Genomic DNA, 23,582 nt, shown 5'->3' with positions numbered 1-23,582 from the left:
CAAAGCTTTCCGGCAGATATAGGTGAGATTTTGGAGGACCCCACTACATACAGGTGCATAGTGGGTAGTTTGATCTACATGACCATTTTTACGAGGTCAAACTTGAGCTATGCTGTTGGACTTGTGAGTCAGTTTATGCAGGTCCCTAGGAAGCCACACTTGGATGCGGCTAGACGGATCCTCAGGTACATAAAGTCCACAGTTGATTATGGACTTTTCTATGAGGCTGGTACAGAGATACAATTGCATGGGTACACAGATGTTGATTGGGCTGGTAGTATTATAGACATGAGATCTACCAGTGGTTTTATGTTCTCATTTGGGAGTCCTGCTGTGAGTTGGAGTAGTAAGAAGCAGCCAACATTTGCCTTGTCGAGTACAAAGGCAGAGTACAAGGGTGCTGCTATGGCAGCACCCTTGTGAGGTAGCTTGGTTTCAGAAGCTACTTAATGACATAGGAGAGCCCGTGGATAGGGCAGCTTGTGAAGTAGCTTGGTTTTAGAAGCTACTTGGTGACATGGGAGAGCCCGTGGATAGGGCAGTTGTCATATATTGTGAGAACATGAGCAGCATACAGTTGGCCAGTAACCCAGTATATCATGCTAGAACGAAGCACATTGAGGTGCATTATCACTTTATGAGGGAGAAGGTTTTAGTAGGAGATGTAGATCTGGTATATGTCAGCACACAGAGGATCAAGTGGCTGACATCTTCACGAAGGCATTGGGCATAAAGAAGCTCCACAGGTTTAGGAGCTTACTTGGAGTGTAGTGTGTGGAGTTAAGCTCGAGGGGGAGTGTTGAGATATCGAGCTCAGCTAGTGCTATGGCAAACATTGATGACCCGCCTGAGTGATAGCTTCCACATCTACACCACTGGCATGGTTGGTGAGATTATGGGTGATATGCGGCCAGTGGGATGACAGGCTGTGTGACAGCCATTTTGGATTACTAGATACTGGCATAGTTATAGCGTCAGCTCATTTAGTCGGGTTCACATTATGGACCGACCCTTGTATGTTGTAGTAGTTGAGTACTAACCCATATAATGTGTACTCTTATCTTTATGTTATGTTGGTTGAGTAGAGAAGAAGAAAAAAGAAGAAAATTCAGCTATCCATCTCTCTCTTGTGTCTTGCTCTCTCTTGTGTGTGTGTGTTTGCTTGCTAGGGTTTGAAGCTCTCCCTCTTCCCCACATTCTCTTTAGTGATGATATTAGAATCTAGGGGCTCCCAATCATTACTAGTATACTTCCATGGCCTATAAGGGAACATAATTGTGAGATTTTGCTTGCCTATATGAAACCTATCAATGTTCTTCTCCAGCATTGAACACTTGATCAAGTTCTTCTCCAACATTGAACACTTGATCAAGTTCTTTACATCCTAGTATTTGGGAAGCAAAATATCAATTGCCTCATAAGAAAATTTTTAAAAAATAAAAAAATGAAGTGGCATGAACCATGCTAAATTAGCTCTATGTGAGCCACACATGCACTTCATGGAGGCATGGAGGTCGACACAAAGACTACGTCAAAAGCTTTCAATGGTGGGGTTGTCGAGGAGGGGCCACTTAGGGCTACTTAGGGATGGAAGAGGGATAGGTTTGAGTTTTTGATTTTTGTGATATTGGGACAATGTAAGAGGCATTCCTACACATGCTAAATTAGCTCTATATGATCTAATTAGGGCTACTTAGGAATGGAAGAGGGATAGGTTTGAGCCTTCTAATTTTTGTGATATTGGGACAATGTAAGAGACATTCCTACACATGCCAAATTAGCTCTATGTGAGCCATACGTGCACTTGATGGAGGCATGGACGACATAAAGACTACGTCATCAAAACCTTTCAATGGTGAGGCATTTGAGGAGGGACCATTTAGGGCTACTCAAGGATGGAAGAGGGATAGGTTTGAGTCTTTCGATTTTTGTGATATTGGTACAATGTAAGAGGCATTCATGTATATCTCCCTAAGATCTGCATGAAGTGTGGATCTTGGGAGAACTTCATGAAGTGCGCATATCTCCCCAAGATCTTCATAAATTGTTGCATATAGTGCTTTGGAAGTCCCTCTAACAAGCATTCTAGAGGGAAAATATACATACTTAGATGGTAAAAGCAAACTAGGCTAAAACTTCAAAGTGGTGCAAATGTAAGACGCGTCAATGGTGATGTGGCCAATGCTAGTAAATAAGGTTATAAATGTAAAGAGTACATGTATCACTAAAGTTTCTCTATGTCTTCTCCAGCCCATGCACAACATCGATGACAAATTCTTAGCATACATGATAGAAAGGAGGAGGATAAGGTGGACTTTAAGACAAAGAAGAAGATGTTTCCATATAAGTACATTCTCACTTGCACTTTTACTCACATAGTTCTTTGAGTAATAGCGAGGTAAATAGATATACCATGCACACGCACTCACGTGCCACAAAAAAATATTTCTTGAGCATGTACATGTACTCATCTGCTAGACCAAATAGTCTTGTGAGTTTTTCCAAAAAAGTAAGGTACATGTGCATGCACCTTAACTCACAGTGTTCTTTACTTTTGATTTGAAGAAATGCTTTCCATCGAAAAAAAAATCGCAAAAAAACTAGAAACTCACCCCAAAAAAAAAAATTTGCCAAGTAAGTAGACACCTAAAAAACAACCATGTCATGATATTTTTTTAATTGTCCAAAAGTTGGAAGAGGGCAAAGAGCATCAAATTCCAAATAAGTTTTTAGATAGTTAAGCTTATAGCAATGAGACAAAATATGGGTCTATTAATACGGTTTTGAGATCATACATATAGACAATATTTCATCTGTCATCTCACAAAGGCTAGAAAGGTAGGCTAAAAAGTTAATTTTAGGGTATTTTTCGAAAGTGATATGTCTGTTTAATACTTCACATGATAGTCGGTTTTATACTTCACATCAGGCTATCAGCATATGGGTGAGCACTTTTTCAAAATATATTCTTCCTAGCCCCTCCCCCCCCCCCCCAAAAAAAAGAAAAAAGGAAAAAAGTTGAGATGTAAAGTCCCAAAGCTCCCCCCAAAAAAGAAGAAGAAGAAGAAGGGGTTTGATTAGACCGACCTTTTAGGATGGCCAAAAAGTATTTGCCCCATTTATATTAGATATATATATATATGTCCACATTCAATAGTGCCCGGACTGCTGTCTTTTCCCGAGGCCATTTCATGTCCGGCCAACAGTAAGAATGTGTCCACGTTCAAATTTGAAAAACCAACCATTTTTGAGATCTACAAACAAAATTAAAAGTATCTCTTAATTTTTGAAAAACATTTTAATCGCCAAAAAGGCAACGTTTCTTTGAATTAATTAATAAATATGAAATCAAAAGGCAGGCATTTGCTCTATTTTTACATATAGATTACATTTTTTGTATTTTTATTAGAAGATTTTATTTGGCCTATCGGCAACGGCTAGACTTTGAAATTTTTGCTTATTATTAGTGTGGGGCCGGGTACGTGACGTGGCATTGTAAGAAATGCTGACATGGCAAATAGAAATAAAAGCCAAAACAGGTCCTATCGTCGCTTTACACGTGGCCAACAGGGCTCTCCGTCTGCACTCTGTACAGTGTTTAGCTGCGCCATAGCCAAACAGCTTCACTTTTGTGTCTCATTCATTCTCTTCTGTGTGTTTTGGGGTACAGCCACGCCATGTCCAACCCCCCTCTTGCAAGCAACCTCCTGCCTACCTTCTCTCCAGCTTCTTCCTCTGCATCAGATCAGAACCTCAGCAGAGCTTCTTGCGCACACGCCTTCTTCCAGCTCTTCGATTGGAATTGCCGCTTGCACAGGAAACGCCCCTTCCGTCGCAAATCACTCCCCGCTGGTAAAATGGTTCCTACCATTACAAAAACCGCCCAACTTGGCATTTGCCAATTTTTAAAATTTAAATGCCCAAATCAGTATTTAGCACAGAAGAACCAGGAGAAGAAGCAGAAGTTGTTTTCTAATCTGGGTTTAAGTAAGAAAATAGATCTTAAACACTAATTTCTTCAGCCCCCATGAGATTTTTTTAACATTGATTGCAGAACGACCCAACTCAATTTCAAACGATCGAATTTGCAGACATGAGAAGCTCCCCACAGCCCAGATGCTTCTTGTAAGCGCCCAAAACTCTCTCCAAAGTTTTCCCTTCATCTGTGATCCACATTGCGATTTGATGTTTTGGACCCGAATTATGCAGATTGCTGTTGAGAACAGAGGCGGGTTTCCACAGGCTTCGGAACCCGAAGCTGGAGGTGTTTTGCAAGAAGAGCAGGCCCCCGAAAAGAAGAAGAAAAAAAGGACCCCCAATGTGGTTGCCAAGCTAATGGGTCTTGAAACCATGCCATCCCCAGAGCCATACCGAAAAAGGCGGCCTTTCCATGCCCAAAATCTAAACTCAATGGAGAATCCTGAAGGGATACCTCATTTTTCTGATTTAAGGATCCCATCATCCAGAGAAAATTCCATTAAATTTGAGAGGAAAACGATAGAAAATTGCCCAGCAAGGCAGGATTTGAGCCAAGAGGCTACTGTACATGATTCCTCTTCTAAGCAGAATGATGAAAGCAGATCACATGATGATAAGCCGTGTGGAGAATGGGTGCCCATCAGATTTGAGGACCCACCAAACTCAATGGAGAATCCTGAAGGGATACCTCATTTTTCTGATTTAAGGATCCCATCATTCAGAGAAAATTCCATTAAATTTGAGAAGAAAACGATAGAAAATTGCCCAGCAAGGCAGGGTTTGAGCCAAGAGGCTCTTGTACATGATTCCTCTTCTAAGCAGAATGATGAAAGCAGATCACATGATGATAAGCCGTGTGGAGCATGGGTGCCCATCAGATTTGACGACCCAACACCCATGTTTTTGACCAAGCTACCTGCCCCATCTCCATCTGGTGAAGAAAATGCTACGTTCCGATCCATCTTATCACCCTCGAAAGCCCACAACAGGATGGTTTCACCCATCAAAAGCCCGCTGGCCTCAAAGGCTGCAGTGTGCTTGTTTGAAGCGGCAACTAAGATCCTTGAGCCCAGCATGCAGCCTAGGAAAACCCACATCAGGTCACTGGCTTCAAGGCCAGTGTCGGCGGCAGGCAATGGAAGAGAAAAGAGAGACGATAAGAAGGCTACCCAAATGAAAATAGGTAGTTCAAAAAGCCAATGCATCTCATCACGTCTCCACCCTGACCAAACCACAGCTCAATCTGCACCTAAACAAGAGAGAAAACCGAACAATGCAGGGGACTCATATGCTGCTTCAAGACTGCATGCAGCAAACAACAGAAGAGGGGCACCATTATCTTCTACTAACAATGCCAATGCTAGAGAGGAAGAAATTGGGCAGCGGTTAATGCGGGGCAAAGGTGCGAAAGAAGACAAAGACCATGCTAAATGCCGCCAGCAAGGTCTTAGATCTGGCAAGGAAGAGAAAGGGAAGCTTCATCTCAAGAGGCAAGAGCAAACTTGTAAACGGCTAAGCCAAACAAATGGTGTGAAAAACCAAAGCTTGAAGCTAGCAAGGGCCAAGCTGGAAAGGGATCCCAGTCCTCCCAAAGCAAGTATGACAAGACCTGAAAATCATGATCCTTGCAGAGGCTTTTCCACTGATTCAACTCTTTCAACAGTTAAACATGATAGCAGCAGCAGGAGCAGCAATGGCATTCGTAAGTACAATAGGATTTCTAGCTCTGGCAAAGCCAGAAGAGACAATGACAGCAACAAGAAGGTTGAAAAGGCACAGACGAGAGCAGATTCGTCTCTGCTGATGAAATCTTTGTTGACAAGAAGGGAAGCTGCGATAGCCTCTGAAGGACCCATGTCAAGGGCTAAAAATACTCTCTCTTTGAAGCATGGGAGTGTGGGTAAGGAACCTGATTTACTAGCACAAAATGAAGACGTTCCCAATGGATCATCCAGCTCCAAGGACTGCATCACAGAAGATGGCTCCGGTTATCAGGAAAACTCAAGCTTTTATGCTGAGTATGGCCTTGAGAACCTGAATGGAGATCACTGTTGCAGCATGGATGCTTACATGACACCAACACAGTACACAGATGATGCTGTGGAAAGTTCGGTTGTCCTGTCTGAAAGTAGGATTGAATGTTATGGAGTAGATAGTGGAGAAATGAGAGAAAGATGGGGACCTTCTACTTCTGTAGAGAATTCAAGGTCTGAAACCATGGTGAAAAGCTCTTATGCCAGTGGCATTGCACAAAATACATGTCAAAGCAGCTGTGAGTCCTCCATGGAAGATGTTGGAGACACTGCCTCTTCTTATGACATCAGTTGTCACAGGATAAGGCAACCTGTCTCATACTCTGGCAAATCAACTGCTACCATTCTCAAGGAGTTGCTCATGGCTTTGAATTCCTCTGTGAAACAGGCTACATTGGAAACGGATCCCAAACAGGAAAAGTCTGAGATCTCTGGGATAACAAGCACTGACTCTGCCCTGGGATTTGATGTGTGCAGAATGATCAAAACAACAGGGCATGGTTTCAATGCCAACATTGACTACATTAGAGAACATAACTATCATGACTCTGTTGTCACAGCATCCAGTTCCAACAACTTTCTGCAGGACACGGTAGAGGTGAGTGTTTATATCATGTTGCATTTGTTGATTGATTTAAAGATACATACAGACATAAACATACCACACAGAGGCACTAATAACAAACACATACATGTATACGTGTACACACATACATGTGCATGTCACACATATATGTGTGCACGTACATTTATATGCATGCACATACGCATACATGTACATGCATATACAGGTAGGTGTAAACCACCATAATGATGCCTAGTGGAAACATTAAGAAGAAACAATAACCAAAAGAACTAATCCATTCCAAAGGTCTCTAACTCATTCTATGTCTGGACCACACTAGTATAATGTCCTCAGATTTCCTGCGATTATCTCTGATCCTCCTTGTGGGATGGGAGAAAAGTGTAGCAAGTGAATTCTTCTTGCCTATGCTTTCCTTCTCCATCAAGTAAGGGCTTGACAATTGCAATTAACACCGTGTGAACTGTGAATGTGGGACAGTGGGCAAACCCCTCTTGATGTAGAGAGTGTCCAATCTCTGTGCTGGAGGTACGTAGCTTGACTCTTGCATGTCTTGAAGACGGCACCACCGACGCATTTCAGATCTCTCTCCAAGAGCTAACTATCCTAATTGGAGTAAAAAATCAGAACATCGTTCTCACCCGAAGTGGGAAGGCACATGACTTGAAGAGGTACACCCTGTCTGTGAAAATACCCCAAACCATAAGTGATGAGGCCTTTCCAAGAAGTTCTCTGTGATCCAGTGGTTAGGTGTGGCTGCATTCATCTGCATAATCCTCTGACTAGTGTCTCTCAAGTGCTGGGTGTGAAGCATTCTCTCATCCTCCGTGAGACTCATGAGCCTCTTCCAAATTGAGGGGAGAAGAGTCGCCCAGGTAGCCCATTGGATATGCATGGCTGCTCCAAGAGGTCTACCATATTCATCCAAGATCAAGTCATTCCACACAATGTGTTGCTTTTAAGCCTCCTCAATGGACCGCGGAGGAATATGAACCAAGAAGCTCCTCATGCAATCCCAGGATGGGTTTGGATCTTTTTAAGTGAGACTACCTGGGCTCTTTGGAGAGATTGTGCCCTCTCTTTGGTGACACCACAGGTCCATTAAATGGCAGTATTACTAAGGAAAAATCCAATGCCCTCATGGGATCGGTGCTTCGTCCTTGATTTATCAGCTTGCTTAATTGGGTGTCCGTCTTGGTCGTCTGATATGAGCTAAAGACACTTGTAATGGAAAATCAAGGAGGGAGGCGATCTAATGGTGTGGAGACCATCTAGTGGTGTAGAGTACCATGATCTATTCTTCCTGCACAAGCTGTTTGGTGTGGAGTCAATTGCCAATTTTCATCGGGCAAGCCTCCAGACAAGGAAGGCGGCAAGCCAAAGAAAAAGGACAAATGCAACTATTGTAGGAAACCTGGTCACTATATTAATGAGTGCAGGAAGTGGTTGGAGAAGAAGAAAGATAAAGACTCAGGTATGGTTCTAGTTGATGCATCAACATCTAATACAGAAAACAAAGATGATGCATCTAATGCAGAAAACAAAGGATCTGCAAACTATGCACATGATGATTGGGCTTTTATTGTGTAATCATGCAATGCAATTGTGACTCTTCGCATAAGGATGTATGCATGGCTGTTATAGATGTAGAAGGAGAAAGATAAAGACTCAGATATGGTTCTAGTTGATGCATCAACATCTAATACAGAAAACAAAGATGATGCATCTAATGCAGAAAACAAAGAATCCGCAAACTATGCACATGATGATTGGGCTTTTATTGTGCAATCATGCAATGCAATTGTGACCCTTTGCATAAGGATGTATGCATGGCTGTTATAGATGTACATGTTTGGTATTTTGACAATGGTGCTAGTAAGCACATTACTTCTCATCGTAGTTTGTTCTCATCACTTGAATTTGCTCCACAAGAAAATACTGTTACATGTGCAAACGACTCCTAATATCATTTATAAAATTGTTCTCATTGTTATAAATGGTAAAACAATCGCACTCTTAGATGTATTATATGTGAATGGATGAGATGTGATGGGATGTGAATCGGGATAGATGTGAATAAATGAGATGTGAGGTGAAATGGATGTGATGTGATGCAAGAAGAACTTGTTATCTGTCTGTGCCATTACTAAGGTTGGCTTAGTGGTTTAGTTTGTGGATGATAGATGTATTATTCATAATCGTAGTGATGGCAATACAATTGTTGATTATGGTACTTTGTCTCATGGCCTTTACATGCTAGATGTATATAAAAGACAAAAGCATGTTGTATGTACAGTTTCTGCCACAAAGGCAATGGGTGATATAAGTTGTGGCATGCACACTTTAGTCACTTAAACTTTAGCAGTTTGCTACGTTTGCGTATGTATAACATGGTGTTTGAGCTGTCACATCTTGAAGCTCCTATCAAACATGTTTGTGAGGGTTGTATTCTTGGAAAAATACAACGAGCATCATTTCTCAAAGATGATTCAACTAGAGCTGTCTAAAAATTACAGCTTATACACAGTGATGTATGTGGTCCTATGAGGACACCATCTATTAGGGGCTACCTTTATTTTGAACACCAAAATTCAACTCTCCCATATTTCTGTAAAGTGCATGGTAAACTGGCCCTGCTTGTTGCCATGATCTCTCAAGAGTAGGTTGCTGTTAGCATACTGTCAATGTATATAAATCCGTTCGGACTCTGGTGTGATCATGATGTAGGAAAGCATGGCTTACCCCATCATATCCAGGTATTCCCAAACATGAGAGAGAGAGATGATTGTATTGCCATCTTTTGGAGGACAAAATATGGTCTACACAGGACTTGTGCTGCAACACAAAAGCTTGTGAATTTAGTGAACATGGTTTGCAGTGTGCACAAACCATGTGGATCTGTGTTTCTGTAATGACTGATCTCAATGATGGGGAGAGAGAGAGAGAGAGAGAGAGAGAGAGAGAGATTCGCTCATTGCCTGTTATCTGCAGGCTACTGGAAAGCTCACCACCGGAGCAAAGCACTCACTTGAAGAATGCACTGATGAATGTTGGCAGCTGGGCCCAACCTGCAATTCGATATCTTCGTTTCAAGATGAGTCTTCCATTTGCTCAGAAAGCCTTACATGGATGCAAGGTAGCACTATCCAATCCACATTTATAAAGGTTTCTTTTGCCAGCGTGTTAAAATGAGTTCACTTGTTTGCTAAGTCCTGCTTGTTGAGAGAGAAAAGGCTATGGTCTTGAGAGCTCAGAATGCATGGGCACCTTTTCAGGGGAAAGCTATGGAGATTTTGCTAACAATAGGCACATTGCAGATGATGGCAATATATTTCACGAGGCCAAGCAAGTCATGCAAAGTGAGGAAGATTATGTAAAGCACATTGTGAGCAGTGCAAAACTATCTCCCGGGGATATTTATTCGGCCAGGCTGCGGCTTTCCGGTCCCCTAATCGAGCCTGCATTATTCAACAAGCTGGAAGAGCATTCTAAACACCAATGGGAATGGGAGATTAAGCTTAAAAACAAGGTTAATAACATCAGTGGATCAGACAAGGATATGGGCTTTCAGTATGATGAAGTTGCAAGAGGAAACAGAAAGCTAGTGTTCGACTGCGTGGGTGAGGCTTTGAGCCTTGATATGGGCATTTGTGAGCAAGAATTACAACAAAATTGTATACCATTTTTGCACCCACAATCACCCACTCTCTCTAGGAGTGTAATCGGACAAATCAATGACTGGAGAGGTATGGTATGTGGCATGAATGTCGATGATATGGTTGAGAAAGCGATGAACACAGGCACTGGAAAGTGGGTTGATTTTCCTAGTGAGGTTTGTGAAATAGCAGTGGAAGTGGAGGCCAGCATATGCAAAGGTTTGATTGATGAGTTAGTGCTTGACTTGAGCACTGACTGCCATTACATGAGGAGAGACTTGGAGCAGTATAACACTTGAGCAAAAATGATGAGTAGGGACAGAGAGACTTTGCATTGTTGCATGACATGATGTCAATTGATGAGGTTGGGAATGGCCATGGGGAGGCCGGGTTTTCATCAAATGGCGACCGGCTGAGTCGGAATCCCGTTCCCGAAAAGCCTGGACAGTCCTGTAAGCCACAGATGTACAGCTCGTGAAAGCAACGAGGCGGTGGGATTCTGAGACTGATGGTGACAGGCAGGGATTCATCAGAGCACCACATTGGAATGGTGCTGACAGGGAACCGGTTCAAAGTCCATAACAGGATGTAACTTTCCATCAAATGATGGTGTAAAGAGCTGCATTTGGATGGGTCCTGTGCATGTTTGTGAAGAATTCTAGTGTAGTGATGGATGGCACAATGCCTTCTAAACATGGTTATCAGTAATCAGCTGACCAGACAAAAGGGCTCATCAAGAGGAGTGATTGGAAGTGGTGAGGTCAATGTGCCCACCAAGAGAAGGAATGTATTACACTCAAATTGTGCCATTATTGTGGTGAATGGATTAAAAATCTGCCCACCAAATATAGGGATATGGGCATGACTTTTTTGCACTTACAAGCCAAAAGATGAAACAAATTCCGCCCCAATCGCTCTTCTGTGCTTCCACAGCCAATTTTGTGAGTAACTTATCTTCCAGATATGAGGACATGTCTTGGTTTAATTAATCACTAGGGTTTATCTTATAACCTAAGGTATCTCCGACCCACCCCCTCCTGCCCTTCACCACTGTGTGTGTGTGTGTGTGTGAGAGAGAGAGAGAGAGAGAGACGCCACGAGTAATTGCAAGATTTTCCCCTTTCTTTCTCAATTGCAACAGGGGACACATTTTTATACTCCTTACCTTCTAATCTCTTTCCTTTTTTGAGAGACTTTATTAAAATAAATAGAAAACTAGTGTGCTTGGGTAGTGAGTGGTTTTGTGGCAAGTGTGGATGGAAACCATTTTTTTTTTTGCAAATGTAAAGTACTTTAGATTTAAGTGTTAGAAATAGAAATTGAAGCTAAGTTAACCAAGATAGAAGTATAGTGTACATATGAACCATGCAAAAGACCAACTGCACTAACAGAATAAGTTGTCTTGTCACTATAGCACAAAAGAAACACCTATTTTTAGTGATATAGTGATATCAACTCTCAAAGTTAAAAACCCCAAAGAAAAATTAAGATAGACAAAGATGGGGAGAGAGAGAGAGAGAGAGAGAGAGAGAGAGAGAGAACTATTCAACACATCATAGGAAGTCTTCTTATAAGATAAAATATTCCTTATATTGCATAGCTAGCTAGATCCACCATGTGGACTCACCTCACCCATGGTAGAAGGATCCACAAAAAGAAACATGGTAGAACAATCTAAAGCCTACATTGATTTACTCTTAAATATACCAAAATACCTTTGTTGTTATAGGATTATTGCCCTCTCGACTCACTAAAATTATTTAGCATACAACTTTCATAGATAGTGTGAAACTTCACACTCCTTGCATTACAAAAATCAAATATATGTAAGCCTTTATATAGCGTGAAAAAGGACCAACATATAAATTTTGATAATGTGATTTATTTAAATAGAGTTAATGTGCAAAGAAATATGGAAATTCTATATGACAACAATGTGTCAACATGTAGATACATAGTATACATGCAAGACAAAACTAGGCAAGATATACACAATAATGTGCATATATAGTAATATAGGAAGGTTTATGCATGATATTCAAAATGAGATTGAAAGAAGAAACCAAGTAAGATACATACATGTATATATAGAGATCACACTTTTAGTGTTGAGGATATTGTAGTATTATAGCATGTGACAATGGTGAGCACTCGCTCACCACTTTCAATGTTGAAAGTGAAGTATATTGTAGCATTATAGCATGTGACAGTGGTGAGCACTTGCTTTTGAGCGTTCACATTGGCAATTCTCACTGTACATGTGAGCAATTGTAACACACTTCCAATACTTGAGCGTCGACTTACCCAAGAGGAGAGCAAAATAATGCATTTCTTCATGCACAACACTAATGCATTCCTTCATGCATAGGTACATATGTTAGGAATGTGATCTAGTTGATGGCATTCTAAATCAAAAGGCGAGTAGTTGGGCAAGGAGCACGTGGTAAGTGTGATGCTGTGGAGAAATTTCACTAGAGACAACCGTCACACCCATGCACTATTTTTGGACTCACTACTATAAAGATGGGTGAGGAGCACATGGTAAGTAGTACAATGCAGTGCTCGAAAAAATGTCTTCTCAACCCTTCAAATTAAAGGCAATGCTTAGGCTTAACTAGGATTTAGACTTGAAATCATACAAATGCCACGATCTAGAACTAAAATGTACAAATTTCATCCCTTAAAATTAAGGCAACACCAAATTCCAATTGGGATTTCTAAATTTCAATAGGGAAAATTTCACTATAAACCCCCTTGCAAACCTGCAAAGCAAAGGTGGGCAAGTTAGCCTTGTTCTTAAGGGATAGGAAGGTTTCCTTGTGCCAGACACATGGTGGTATTCCTTCCAATACCTCCTTGTGCATATACATATGTTGGATTAATACCTTTATTGTTGTACTCCCATTAATATTTCTACTTCTAAAGTCTATTATTCTACCTTTCCAATGCTTTGTCCAATCCCCTTTGTCGTTTGTCTTGACTTTGAAAAAATCATGGCTATTGGGGTACATTAATACTCATTCAAACTTGTTGCAAGTGTTGTTAATCCATCTTTCCTCATTATCTCTTCTATTTGGGACCTCTATAGTATGTATAGAACTTATAAACTTCCTTTCTGCATGTATAAAAGGAAGACAATTTAGAGTTTGTCTTCCATCTTTATATATATATATATATATATATATATATATATATATATATATATATATATATATATATATATATATAATGGACATTACATTAAAAATAAGACTAAGAATCAAATAATATGTGTTAATTTATAGCTTTTAAATAAAGAAGATATTGAGAAATAAAGTAAATACTTAAATCGATAGGAATAACCATGCAAAGATAATATATCGATATATTATCAATCAAAACAAGTCACTATAAAAATAGTACATCATTCCCAATGTACTATGTGCATGCCTTTCGATATCTGAAGACTGTAAGCTAAAAAAAGAAGCACTTCCTTTCAAGCTTGTGTTCATTGTGTTCGAAGCTTGCTTCACACTTAGAAGGTAAAAGTTTAGGTTTAGGCTTTATCTTTTATTTTGTTCGAAGCTTGCTTCACACTTAAAAGACAATGCGAAATATAGGTAGCAAGTTTTATCCTTACATTTGGTTGTACAATTGTAATTGATGGGTGGACTAGATGTCAAAAGAAGCCCTTAATTAATCTTGTATGCATATGTCCAAGGTTATGTGTCTCTAGAGGCTATAGACACCTCATTGAAGGATAATGAAAAATAATATTCCTGCCATGTAGATCATTGTGCTAGAGATCCTTATTATGCATGTACTCAAGGGTTTTCAAAAGGCCATTAATGATTTGTAGGATGTGACCTCTAAATGTCCCTGTTGTGCCTACATTCTCTGGCATATCCTAGAAATCCTTGGTGCATAGGTCTTGATCCATCAATTCGAAGTTGGCTCATCCATATTTTTAGATATCCACCATTCCAAAACTAATATATGATTGTTGGTCTCTCCTCTGAATGCACTAATTCCTTTGCAGAAATGATACCACGATGAGTGACATGCACTTGAGTGGCCTCATGCATTGCCATCATCTCTGGTGACATGAATGATTCCCCATGAGTGATGCACTTCATAGCATAGCAATTATCTAGGAAGGTTAGGGCATTTTGACCTTGAACACAAAGCCAAATGCACCTTCACCTAATCTAGCAGCAGCTGGCAAGAACTCTAAGTGCGAACTGTCCTAGCAACCGTAGAGCTGGTGCATTGGCTATGTCAATGACCTCTGTTTTGGCAATTTTTGTAGGACGACCAACCTCTTCCTCTTCTTCAAATATGGCTTTAGCTTTTCCTTTTCCTTTGTAGCTATTGTACAAATTTGTGATTAATGTTAATCGAGTAGAAAAACCCTCAGCACTTGTCTTCTCTACAGGCATATGCATTGCGTCCCACTTGAAGCTGGCCCAAAGCACACATACACTCTATGCGGACCTTGCTTGATGTTAGCAAGTTAACTTGGTTGTCAAAAATTGCCCAGGTCTCGCAAAGAGCTCTGAACGCCCTCCTGCTAAGTTCACCTACCATGCTCTCAAAAAGCTCCTTCCTCTTTGGATCAAAACATGATCTGAGCTCATCTTCAGGCATGTTTATTAAATACATGCAAAGAGTCTCTGAAAGGAGTTTTCGTTGAGGCCTGTTAATTAACTCGGCCATGATCTACAAAATGTAAAAGATTTAAATTAATCATATGATAAATTTTAAACATTAATTTCATCACACGATTTTTTTCCAAGTGACCTTGTATGCAATTTTATCGCACAACTTAAAAATTATAGATGACATACGATTGATCACATGACACAACATATGACTCGTAAACCTAAACTATAGGTCAACACACCTGATCTTAAAGTAGGCATACCTAACCTTACAATGGACACGATAAGGGATCCTATACAGTGAACTTAAAGTGGACACAACTGGTCAGTAAAGACCAGAGTGGACACAATAAGTCACTTCGTGTGAGGAAAACTTAAAGTGGACACAACTGGTTAGTAAAGACTAGAGTGGACACAGTAATTGACATGTTTTTAGGTCTAATATTAAGGATTTTTTGCCCTTGCATATGTAAATATGATTGGTTTCTTAATTGTTCAACTAGCTATGCAGCCTTTAACCCTTTAAGAATTATATCTTTGTGTCGATGCAGCTACCGCCATTTGTTCTTGGAGCAGTTTTAGACTGCAAGGCCTTGGTAGGGCATTTGTTCAACACAGTGTTTACGCACATAGTTGCCTCTAATCAAAAACCATGAGGTAAATCTTGGACTTTCACCATACATCGTGCCATCTCCATGAGAGACCCGTTCTTAGGAGAGCAGTTCAGAGAGTTACTCTGAAGCTTCTAATGCTAATACAGATGATGCTTATGTTTGCCATGATAATGGAGTGAATTTGGTTGTGATTGAGCATACACAGGAGGGATTGCTGGGTGGAGTCTGCAAGCGGAGTTCCTCGGATGTACTTGACCATGTGTTAGATGTGCTCGATGCTTTGAAAGCTGGCCATGCCTTTGACTTCTCTCTTACTTTTGTGGGTAGAGCGCTCGTGATGTCATGTGTTCGGATAACTTAAAGTGGACACAACTCGTCGATAAAACCAGAGTGGACACAATAAGTGGCTTTCATGTGAGGATAACTTAAAGTGAACACAACTGGTCAGTAAAGACCAGAGTGGACACAGTAAGTGGCTTCTTGCAAATTTGTTGAGATTTGACGTGTGATATGTAAGCTAGAGAGAAAAGTGGAGACTTATCCCACATTGACGTCCAAGCCCAAGAGTGTACCTCTCTCATATAAAAGGGGACCATTTCACGGGAAGTTTTCATCGAAAGCGTTCCATGAATAGCAATGAAAAATGTAGCAAGCTCTAAAGCCTCTCTATGAGTACAAGTCTCGATCTTGTAACCTAATTGTGCTTGAGTCTTAAGTTAAATCAGCTTAGTTCGTAAATTAGCCTTTTGATGAGGCAATTATTGAGGATGTAGTGGATGAGGAGAGAGAAGCCATAGAAGAATCTAGGCGTATGCCAAAATGGCTTATGCAGACATTGAGAGATAACAAGTTGGCAGCTTCTTTACCTACTAGTAGAACTCGTGCAGGTTCTCATCATGTAGATTATTCTCATGTGGATCATGTTCTCATTTCTACTTTATGTAATGAGGAGAAACCTATTTCCTTTGAGGAAGCACAGGATGATGATCATTACATGCATGCTATGCAAGATGAGTATAACTCTATACTCAAGAATGACACCTGGTATTTGACAGATCTACCTCATGGAAAGAAGGCCATTGGTACTGTTAGATAACCGTAACGCCGCTACGGGCGTTACCACGAGAGGGGACGGCCTCTGGCTCACCACCCAGCCATAGAGGAAGAATGAGGATTGCCCCTCATCCCCCAGGCTATATAGTGTGTGGCCTGCCGTCCACACTAGCCTGGCCGCCCATGACTCCGCATGGGCGTCCTCTCCCACTGAACCCCGGATATGGCCATCCGGTCTGCCGTCGGTCACAGGCATTACAGCCTACGTGACATTACCCCCCCCTTAAGAAGAGTTTTCGTCCTCGAAAACAAACTGGGGAAACCTTTTGGAAATTGCACTACGGCGTTCCCAGGTAGCTACCTCCTCATCCCTATCTGTCCATTTAACAAGTACCTCCTGGTACACTTTATGTCGGGTCTGTCTATCACGATACTGTAGAATCTTTTCAGGTTTATGTGGTATCTTTGGTGGCTCTATCAAGTCCACCAAAATCTCTGGAGAAACTGCGTTCTCTAACCCGTGAACTGATTTCTTCAGTTTACTGACATGGAAGACAGGATGGACTTGAGAACTCTCCGGTAACTCAAGTTTATATGCTACGTCCCCAATCTTCTTAAGGATTTTAAAAGGACCACAATATCTCGGAGAAAGTTTATCACACTTTCCCGTTTTCATGGTTTCTGACTGCGCAGGAACCTTGAGGAATACAAAGTCACCTTCTGCAAAGGTCACCTTTCTTCGTCCTTTATCCGCATAAGTTTTAGCGCGATCCTGAGCGCTACGAATGCTCTCACGTGCGGCTCTGAGCATATCATTCATATCTTCAAGGAAATCCTTGACAGATTGAATCTTCTCCTTTTCTAGGCCTACAGCCGTTGGAGATCTCGGCTGGAATCCATACATTAACATGAATGGTGTAAATCCAGTCGCTGAGTGTTTTGAGCTATTATAGGCAAACTCCAGTAAGGGTAAGTACTCTTCCCAATTAGATTGCTTCTTACTAACATAAGAACGCAACATATCCTCTAGAATTTGGTTAACTCTTTCAGTTTGACCATCAGACTCCGGATGATCTGCCGTACTCATACTCAGAGTAGTATCCAGCTTTTTGAAGACTTCCCTCCAAAAATGACTGTTGAATTTTCTATCTCTATCCGACACTATATCTGCGGGCAGGCCATATAGCTTGTAGAGATGTTCAATAAAGAGTTTTGCCAACTCTGGCGTTTTAACAGTTTTCTTCGTGGCAATAAACTTTGCCATTTTAGTTAACCTGTCCACTACCACCCACACCGAGTCATTCCCTCGACTCGTCTTGGGTAAACCGGTAATGAAATCCATGGAAATGCTTTCCCATTTCCCTTGAGGAATCTCCAGCGGATGGAGTAGTCCTCCAACCTTAAGACGTTCATGTTTATTGACCTGGCACTTATTGCATTTCAGCACATAAGTCTGGACGTCCTTAAACAAACTAGGCCAATAAAACTGTCTTTTTACTAGTGTATAGGTCTTCTGAATCCCGGGATGACCCGCACTTGGACTATCATGACTTTCTTTAAGAATTTGGGCCCGAAAGTCACCAATAGTTGGTACACATATTCTACCCTTGTAGAGTAAGTACCCGTCGTCAATGGAGTAATTAGCATATTTCTCCCCCCGACGAAGTTTATCACTCCCCTTTGAAGCCGTGGCAGTCAAAGGTGATGAAGGGCCTACGTCAGAACTCTCCGGTTCCAAACTATACCCAGAAGACACGGCTTGTCTCTCCGGACTAACTCTCGCTTCCCTTCCCGTTGCACCTTCGGCCAGTCTCTCCGGACTAGCAATACGTGCCAACGAGGGAGGTGGTCGCGTCTGTGAAGAAGTGCGTACGCGTACAGCGCGCCAGACCTCTGTAAAAGATGGATCGTGCTCACATAAACCACGTAGGGACTCCAAGAAATCATTCTTGAAGACTGTGAAACTAAGTTCATTAATCTGTGGCATGCGACTAAGTGCATCTGCCACCACGTTATACTTACCTTTCTGGTAACGTATCTGAAGGTCAAACTCTTGTAGAGTCTCCGCCCACCGAGCTTTTCTACCCTTCAGTTCATTTTGACTTGAAAGCCATTTCAGACTTTCATGGTCCGTCCGGACCTCAAAAGTGGCACCATATAAATAGTGTCTCCACTTTTTCAGTGCATGAACTATCGCTAGTAACTCTCGCTCGTAAGCCGAGTAGTTACGCTGCGCACGATCTAACTTTTTACTTTCAAATGCAATTGGGCGTCCCCTTTGCATAAGTACGGCCCCAATGGCCTCATTACTAGCGTCTGTTTCCAAAACAAACGGCTCATTTGGATCGACAATTGTCAAAACAGGTGCAGCTGCTACGGTCACCTTGAGCTTGTCAAAGCTCTTCTGTTGGGCGTCCCCCCAACTAATGTTTTTTGTTTTTGACCGTAACTGGTCAGTCAACGGGACTGCGATCTTCGCGTAGTCCTTCACATACTGTCGGTAGAACCCCGACATGCCAAGAAAAATCTGCAGTTCCTCGAGATTCTTCGGCGCTGGCCATTTAAGAATAGCTTCTACTTTTTCTGGCTCCATCCGCGTACCATCGGCGGATATAATATGGCCAAGGTAGTGAATTTCTGTTTCAAAAAATTCACATTTGCTTTTCTTTGCAAATAATTTGTGCTCTCGCAACAACTTGAACACTAGACGCAAATGCTCTATGTGTTCTTTCTGTGTCTTACTGTACACAAGAATATCATCTAGGAAAACTACTACGAATTTTCCCAGATATGGACGTAAAATACTATCCATCAGCGTCATAAACGTCGCTGGAGCATTGGTTAGCCCAAACGGCATAACCAAAAACTCAAAATGCCCGAAACGGGTCCTAAATGCTGTCTTCGCAACATCTTCTTGTTTAATTTTAACCTGATGATACCCAGATCTCAAGTCTATTTTTGTGAAGTATCTCGATCCATAGAGTTGATCAAACAACTCATCCATGCGTGGCATCGGATACTTGTTCTTAATCGTTATCTGATTAAGAGCCCTATAGTCTATGCACATCCGCATAGATCCGTCTTTCTTCTTTACCAGAAGAATAGGCGATGCCCACGGACTTGAACTAGGCCGAATAAAGCCTTTGTTCAAATATTCCGTTAATTGTTTTTCCACCTCCTGTGCCTCGGAGTGGCTTAATCTATAAGCAGGTTTGCTTATAGGTTTTGATCCTGGCATAACTTCGATGCCATGGTCTACTTCCCTAGATGGTGGTAAACCATCTGGTAAATCATCAGGAAAAACATCCTGAAATTCCTCTAATAAATTCTTTAAAGTATCTACGTACTTTTTCTTTAATGTCTCATTCACCTTGGATTTTTTCTTGTTTGAATCACATGCATGCCAAACAAGGTTTTCAAACAGTGGGTCTCGTCCAAGGTTATTTTGTTTTTCTTGTTTGTCTACGCAAACATCATTTATCGTTTCATCTACGGAAACAGAATTCAAAAGAGGGTAACAAGCATATACCTCCGCTATCTGGTCTCTGCGGACCGCTGTACACAATTCCATGGAGGAAATAAGTGGTGTGGCAGGGACAGTACGGTCGCCCTGCAGGGTGATGACTCTACCTCCATGCTCAAAACATAGCGTGTTATGTAAGTAATTCCGAACTAGACTAGGGCCCAAGCTATACAGCCACTCCCTGCCTAGATATACGTCTGCTCTGGCTAAGTGCATGACCTGAAAGTCAAGCGGAGCCTTGTAGTCCTGCATAGATAATGGGACCCCCAATACTACGGTATTCCATACCGTTTTGTCATATCCGTTGGCTAGGCCAACAGTATATTCATGATCACTCCAGGTCTCAGTCAACCCCAACTTCTTGACTAACGAATAGTTCAAGAAGTTGTGGCTAGCTCCATCATCAATAAAAACTGTGACTCTACGGCCACTTATGGTGCCATACATGCGCACCATGTCATGCGGACCTACAGTAGGCTGCCACATCGCTGGTGTCACTGAACAAGCGTGATGCTCATCACTATGACACACTGTCACCTCTCTGAACTCTGCGGAACTGAGAGGGAGTCTCTGCACTGTATGCAACTGCCTAGAAGATTTACCATCTTTCTTGGGCTCGTTGCCACTCGTGCTGGCTTTAGGCTTTGGACACTCAGCCTTCGTGTGTCCTACTTCATTGCAATTAAAGCAGCGATTTTCCTTTCGCGCTTTAATATATTGCTCTTTCTTTTGGTTTTCGGTGTCTCTTTTTTTTCTGGATGGTCGCGGTTTTTTAGACCAATGACCACCCTGTCCTTCCTGGTCCGTCCTATCCCCTTGTTTCTCACTGCGGAACCCTTTTCTTTTGAGGCCTGACCTCCTCTTTTCACTACCCTCGGCCCTGCTAGAACCACCACGCGCACTACGGCGCTTGATGTCATCGAATATCTGTGCATATTGAATTGCCTCTGCTAAGTCTTTAGGCTGTAGGGGTTCTACGTACTCAAGGTAATCATCTTTGAGGCCTCTCTTAAAGCCCCGCAATGTTTGGAATGCATCGATTCCTTTTAACTTGAGTACTATCTCCCTGTAGTTTGAGATGTACTGAGTTAGGGATTTGTTCTCCATCGAGCACTTGTCCCATAACTCCCAGCTTCTCTCTGCTTCATTAACAGGCAAAAATTCTTTTCGAAACATCGTTTCAAATTCCGTCCAAGTGGCAGGGCGAGTTGTCAGACTCATCCACCACTTGTACGCTTTGCCGGTTAAAGAGAGGCTAGCCTCTACGGGCTGTATACGGCTAGGCTGCTGTCGCAGCGCGTGCAAATCTGACCACTTCGCTAGAAACATATTGACTGAGTCCTTATTTCTCTCCTTTTCCTCGCCACCAAAACTAGGCGGCTTTAAGTCTTTTAACAACGACGAAGCTGTCGCTACGGACGGCCCCGCAGGCACATCGGCCTGTACTCCTACAACCACTGGTGAGGCTACGCTCACCCGTGCTGTAGGAGCTCGGCTACTACGAGGAGTCGGAGTACTAGCCGAGGCGGCTGTCAGTGCATCTAACCGTGTGGAGATGCTCTGTAACATCGTGACTAAATCAGCCTGGACTTTATTCATAGTGTTCAATTTGGCATTAAGATATTTAAACAGTCCACTAGAGAGCTCCGTCTCTGTCAGGACATCAGCAGGGTCTAGTAGGTCATAGTCATCGTCGTCATAATCCAAGAGGTCCTCCTCGGTCCCCTCGGCGACGTCAGTGTTCATGTCCTCTGGCTCATCGGCCAGAAAGGGGTCATCAGCCAATGCGGCCGCTGCGGGCTCGCTGGGTCCTAAGGCAGGGTCAATAGACGAGGAGGGCGCTGGCGGATCACGAGTGATCGATAAGCGCGCTCCGGACCGAACAACGGTCGGGCGTGTACGGCCTGACAATTCGGTCGGGGTCAAACCCGCGACCGAGGACAAGAGACTGGAAAAACCTAGAGAAGTAGAAGGCGGTGGAGACACACTACGCCTAGCAGACATTTTAATTCTTGCAAAAATAATGCGAGAACTCGAAAATTACTAAAAAAAAACGCTAATAAAAATGAGCAATGGTGGAGAGAGAATAATAGTCACCCCCCTTTACGGTCGCCTGTCGATTTGTTGCGTTGCGAGCCTATACAAGGACGCTTCCGGGATGCTCCGATCCGCGAGAAAATGCCTGCAACTCATAACAAAAATTAATCTCTGGAAACACTTATCCCTTTCCGGGATTTTTCGGGGATGATTCTCCTCCCCAGTTGAGAGAGAGAGGGTCTTTGGATTTTTCATTTTTAATTTTTTCAAATTGAATAATGAAAAATATATATAATATATAAAAAGAAATGGTTTTTTTTTTTTTTTGGGTTGATTCTGGCCGCTGGTGGGCGTCTGGCGTGTGCTGGGCGTTGTGGCTCTGGCCGCCGCCGTTGGCTGGCTGGCGCCGCCGCTGGCCGCCCATGGCCTGGCTGGCTGGCCGCCGCCGCCCAGGGCTGGCTGGCGCCGCCGCCTGCTGGCCGCTCAGGGCTGGCTGGCCTCCACCGGCTGGCCTGGCTGGCTGCCGGGTATCTTCAGACGGAGCACACGCAGATCAAGTATTTGCTCTTCACCCCCCCACGCTAATGGTCCTGGGCCTTCGCCCCACACACGAGCTCAAACATTTTTCGTGGGGTCTTCGCCCCTCCACACAGAATATCAGCTTCGCCCCCAAACACACACGGGCTCTGCTGGTCGTGGGGAACGCTCTTTGTCCCACACACACGGAAATTTCAGGTCGACTGCCTTGCTTCAACCATCTCGGCTGCACAGACACGCTTTTTAAACGGTGGTCTGTAACAACCGGGTTTCGAGTCCAGCAGCAGTCAAGAGCAGACGTGAACTCCAGCAGCAGTAAAGAGCAGACGTGAACCTTTAGCTACGACATTTATAGCCTAAGCTCATGGGTTTAGCCGCCCCACGCACACGGGCTGCTGGTGGTGGGGGTGGTCTGCCCATTCAAAACAGAGCTCGTGTGTTTCCAAGGCTCTCATGGGGCTAATGTGCGCCCCCCCCCCCCACCTCTACACACAGGTATTTCCCTTGAAAACCTTCAACGCAGAATATTGCGAAGCAATTCAACGCAGAAAAACAAAGAAAACAAAGAAATTTTTGCTTACCTGCGATTGTGTGTGTCGGGGAGAGAGAGTGAGAGAGAGAGAGAAAGAGTTCTTCCCTTCAAAGTTTTGGCCCTCCTTCATCCACACATTCCCTTGTGGAGATAAGGGTGAGGAGATTGTGGATGAAAACCACTGAGTGGGCTCCGGTCCCCCGTTCGCGCGCGGACTCTGACGATCCCTTCGAACCATGCTCTGATACCAATGTTAGATAACCGTAACGCCGCTACGGGCGTTACCACGAGAGGGGACGGCCTCTGGCTCACCACCCAGCCATAGAGGAAGAATGAGGATTGCCCCTCATCCCCCAGGCTATATAGTGTGTGGCCTGCCGTCCACACTAGCCTGGC

General features: G+C 42.8%; 2 protein-coding genes across 3 annotated transcripts; one reads left to right on the top strand and one right to left on the bottom strand.

Annotated features, from left to right (window-relative positions):
• Positions 1–3,608: 3,608 nt before the first annotated feature.
• LOC147624363 (uncharacterized) lies at positions 3,609–11,161 on the top strand. Of its 2 annotated transcripts, none has more exons than XM_086819347.1 (5): positions 3,609–3,852; positions 4,055–4,125; positions 4,210–6,609; positions 9,586–9,730; positions 9,912–11,161. In XM_086819347.1, the coding sequence occupies exons 1-5, from the start codon at positions 3,678–3,680 to the stop codon at positions 10,547–10,549; spliced, it is 3,429 nt and encodes a 1,142-aa protein (XP_086675473.1). In that variant the 5' UTR covers positions 3,609–3,677; the 3' UTR covers positions 10,550–11,161. The 2 variants fall into 2 exon arrangements, with proteins under 2 accessions (XP_086675473.1, XP_086675472.1); XM_086819346.1 differs by having other exon boundaries at positions 9,870–10,681.
• A 5,467-nt stretch (positions 11,162–16,628) lies between these two features.
• On the bottom strand, positions 16,629–23,302 carry LOC147624362 (uncharacterized). Its single transcript, XM_086819345.1, has 2 exons — positions 23,236–23,302; positions 16,629–22,262 (listed from the first exon to the last, which is right to left on the bottom strand). Exon 2 carries the CDS (start codon positions 22,082–22,084, stop codon positions 16,841–16,843), a length of 5,244 nt encoding a protein of 1,747 aa, XP_086675471.1. The 5' UTR covers positions 22,085–22,262; positions 23,236–23,302; the 3' UTR covers positions 16,629–16,840.
• Positions 23,303–23,582: the final 280 nt, after the last annotated feature.

Source organism: Cibotium barometz, chromosome 25 (genome assembly GCF_041138505.1).
Source record: "Cibotium barometz isolate CiBa-2024 chromosome 25, ASM4113850v1, whole genome shotgun sequence".
In the NCBI taxonomy this organism is placed as follows: domain Eukaryota; kingdom Viridiplantae; phylum Streptophyta; class Polypodiopsida; order Cyatheales; family Cibotiaceae; genus Cibotium; species Cibotium barometz.
Note: the sequence above shows the minus strand (reverse complement) of the source record. Positions and strands in the feature narration are given on the sequence as shown.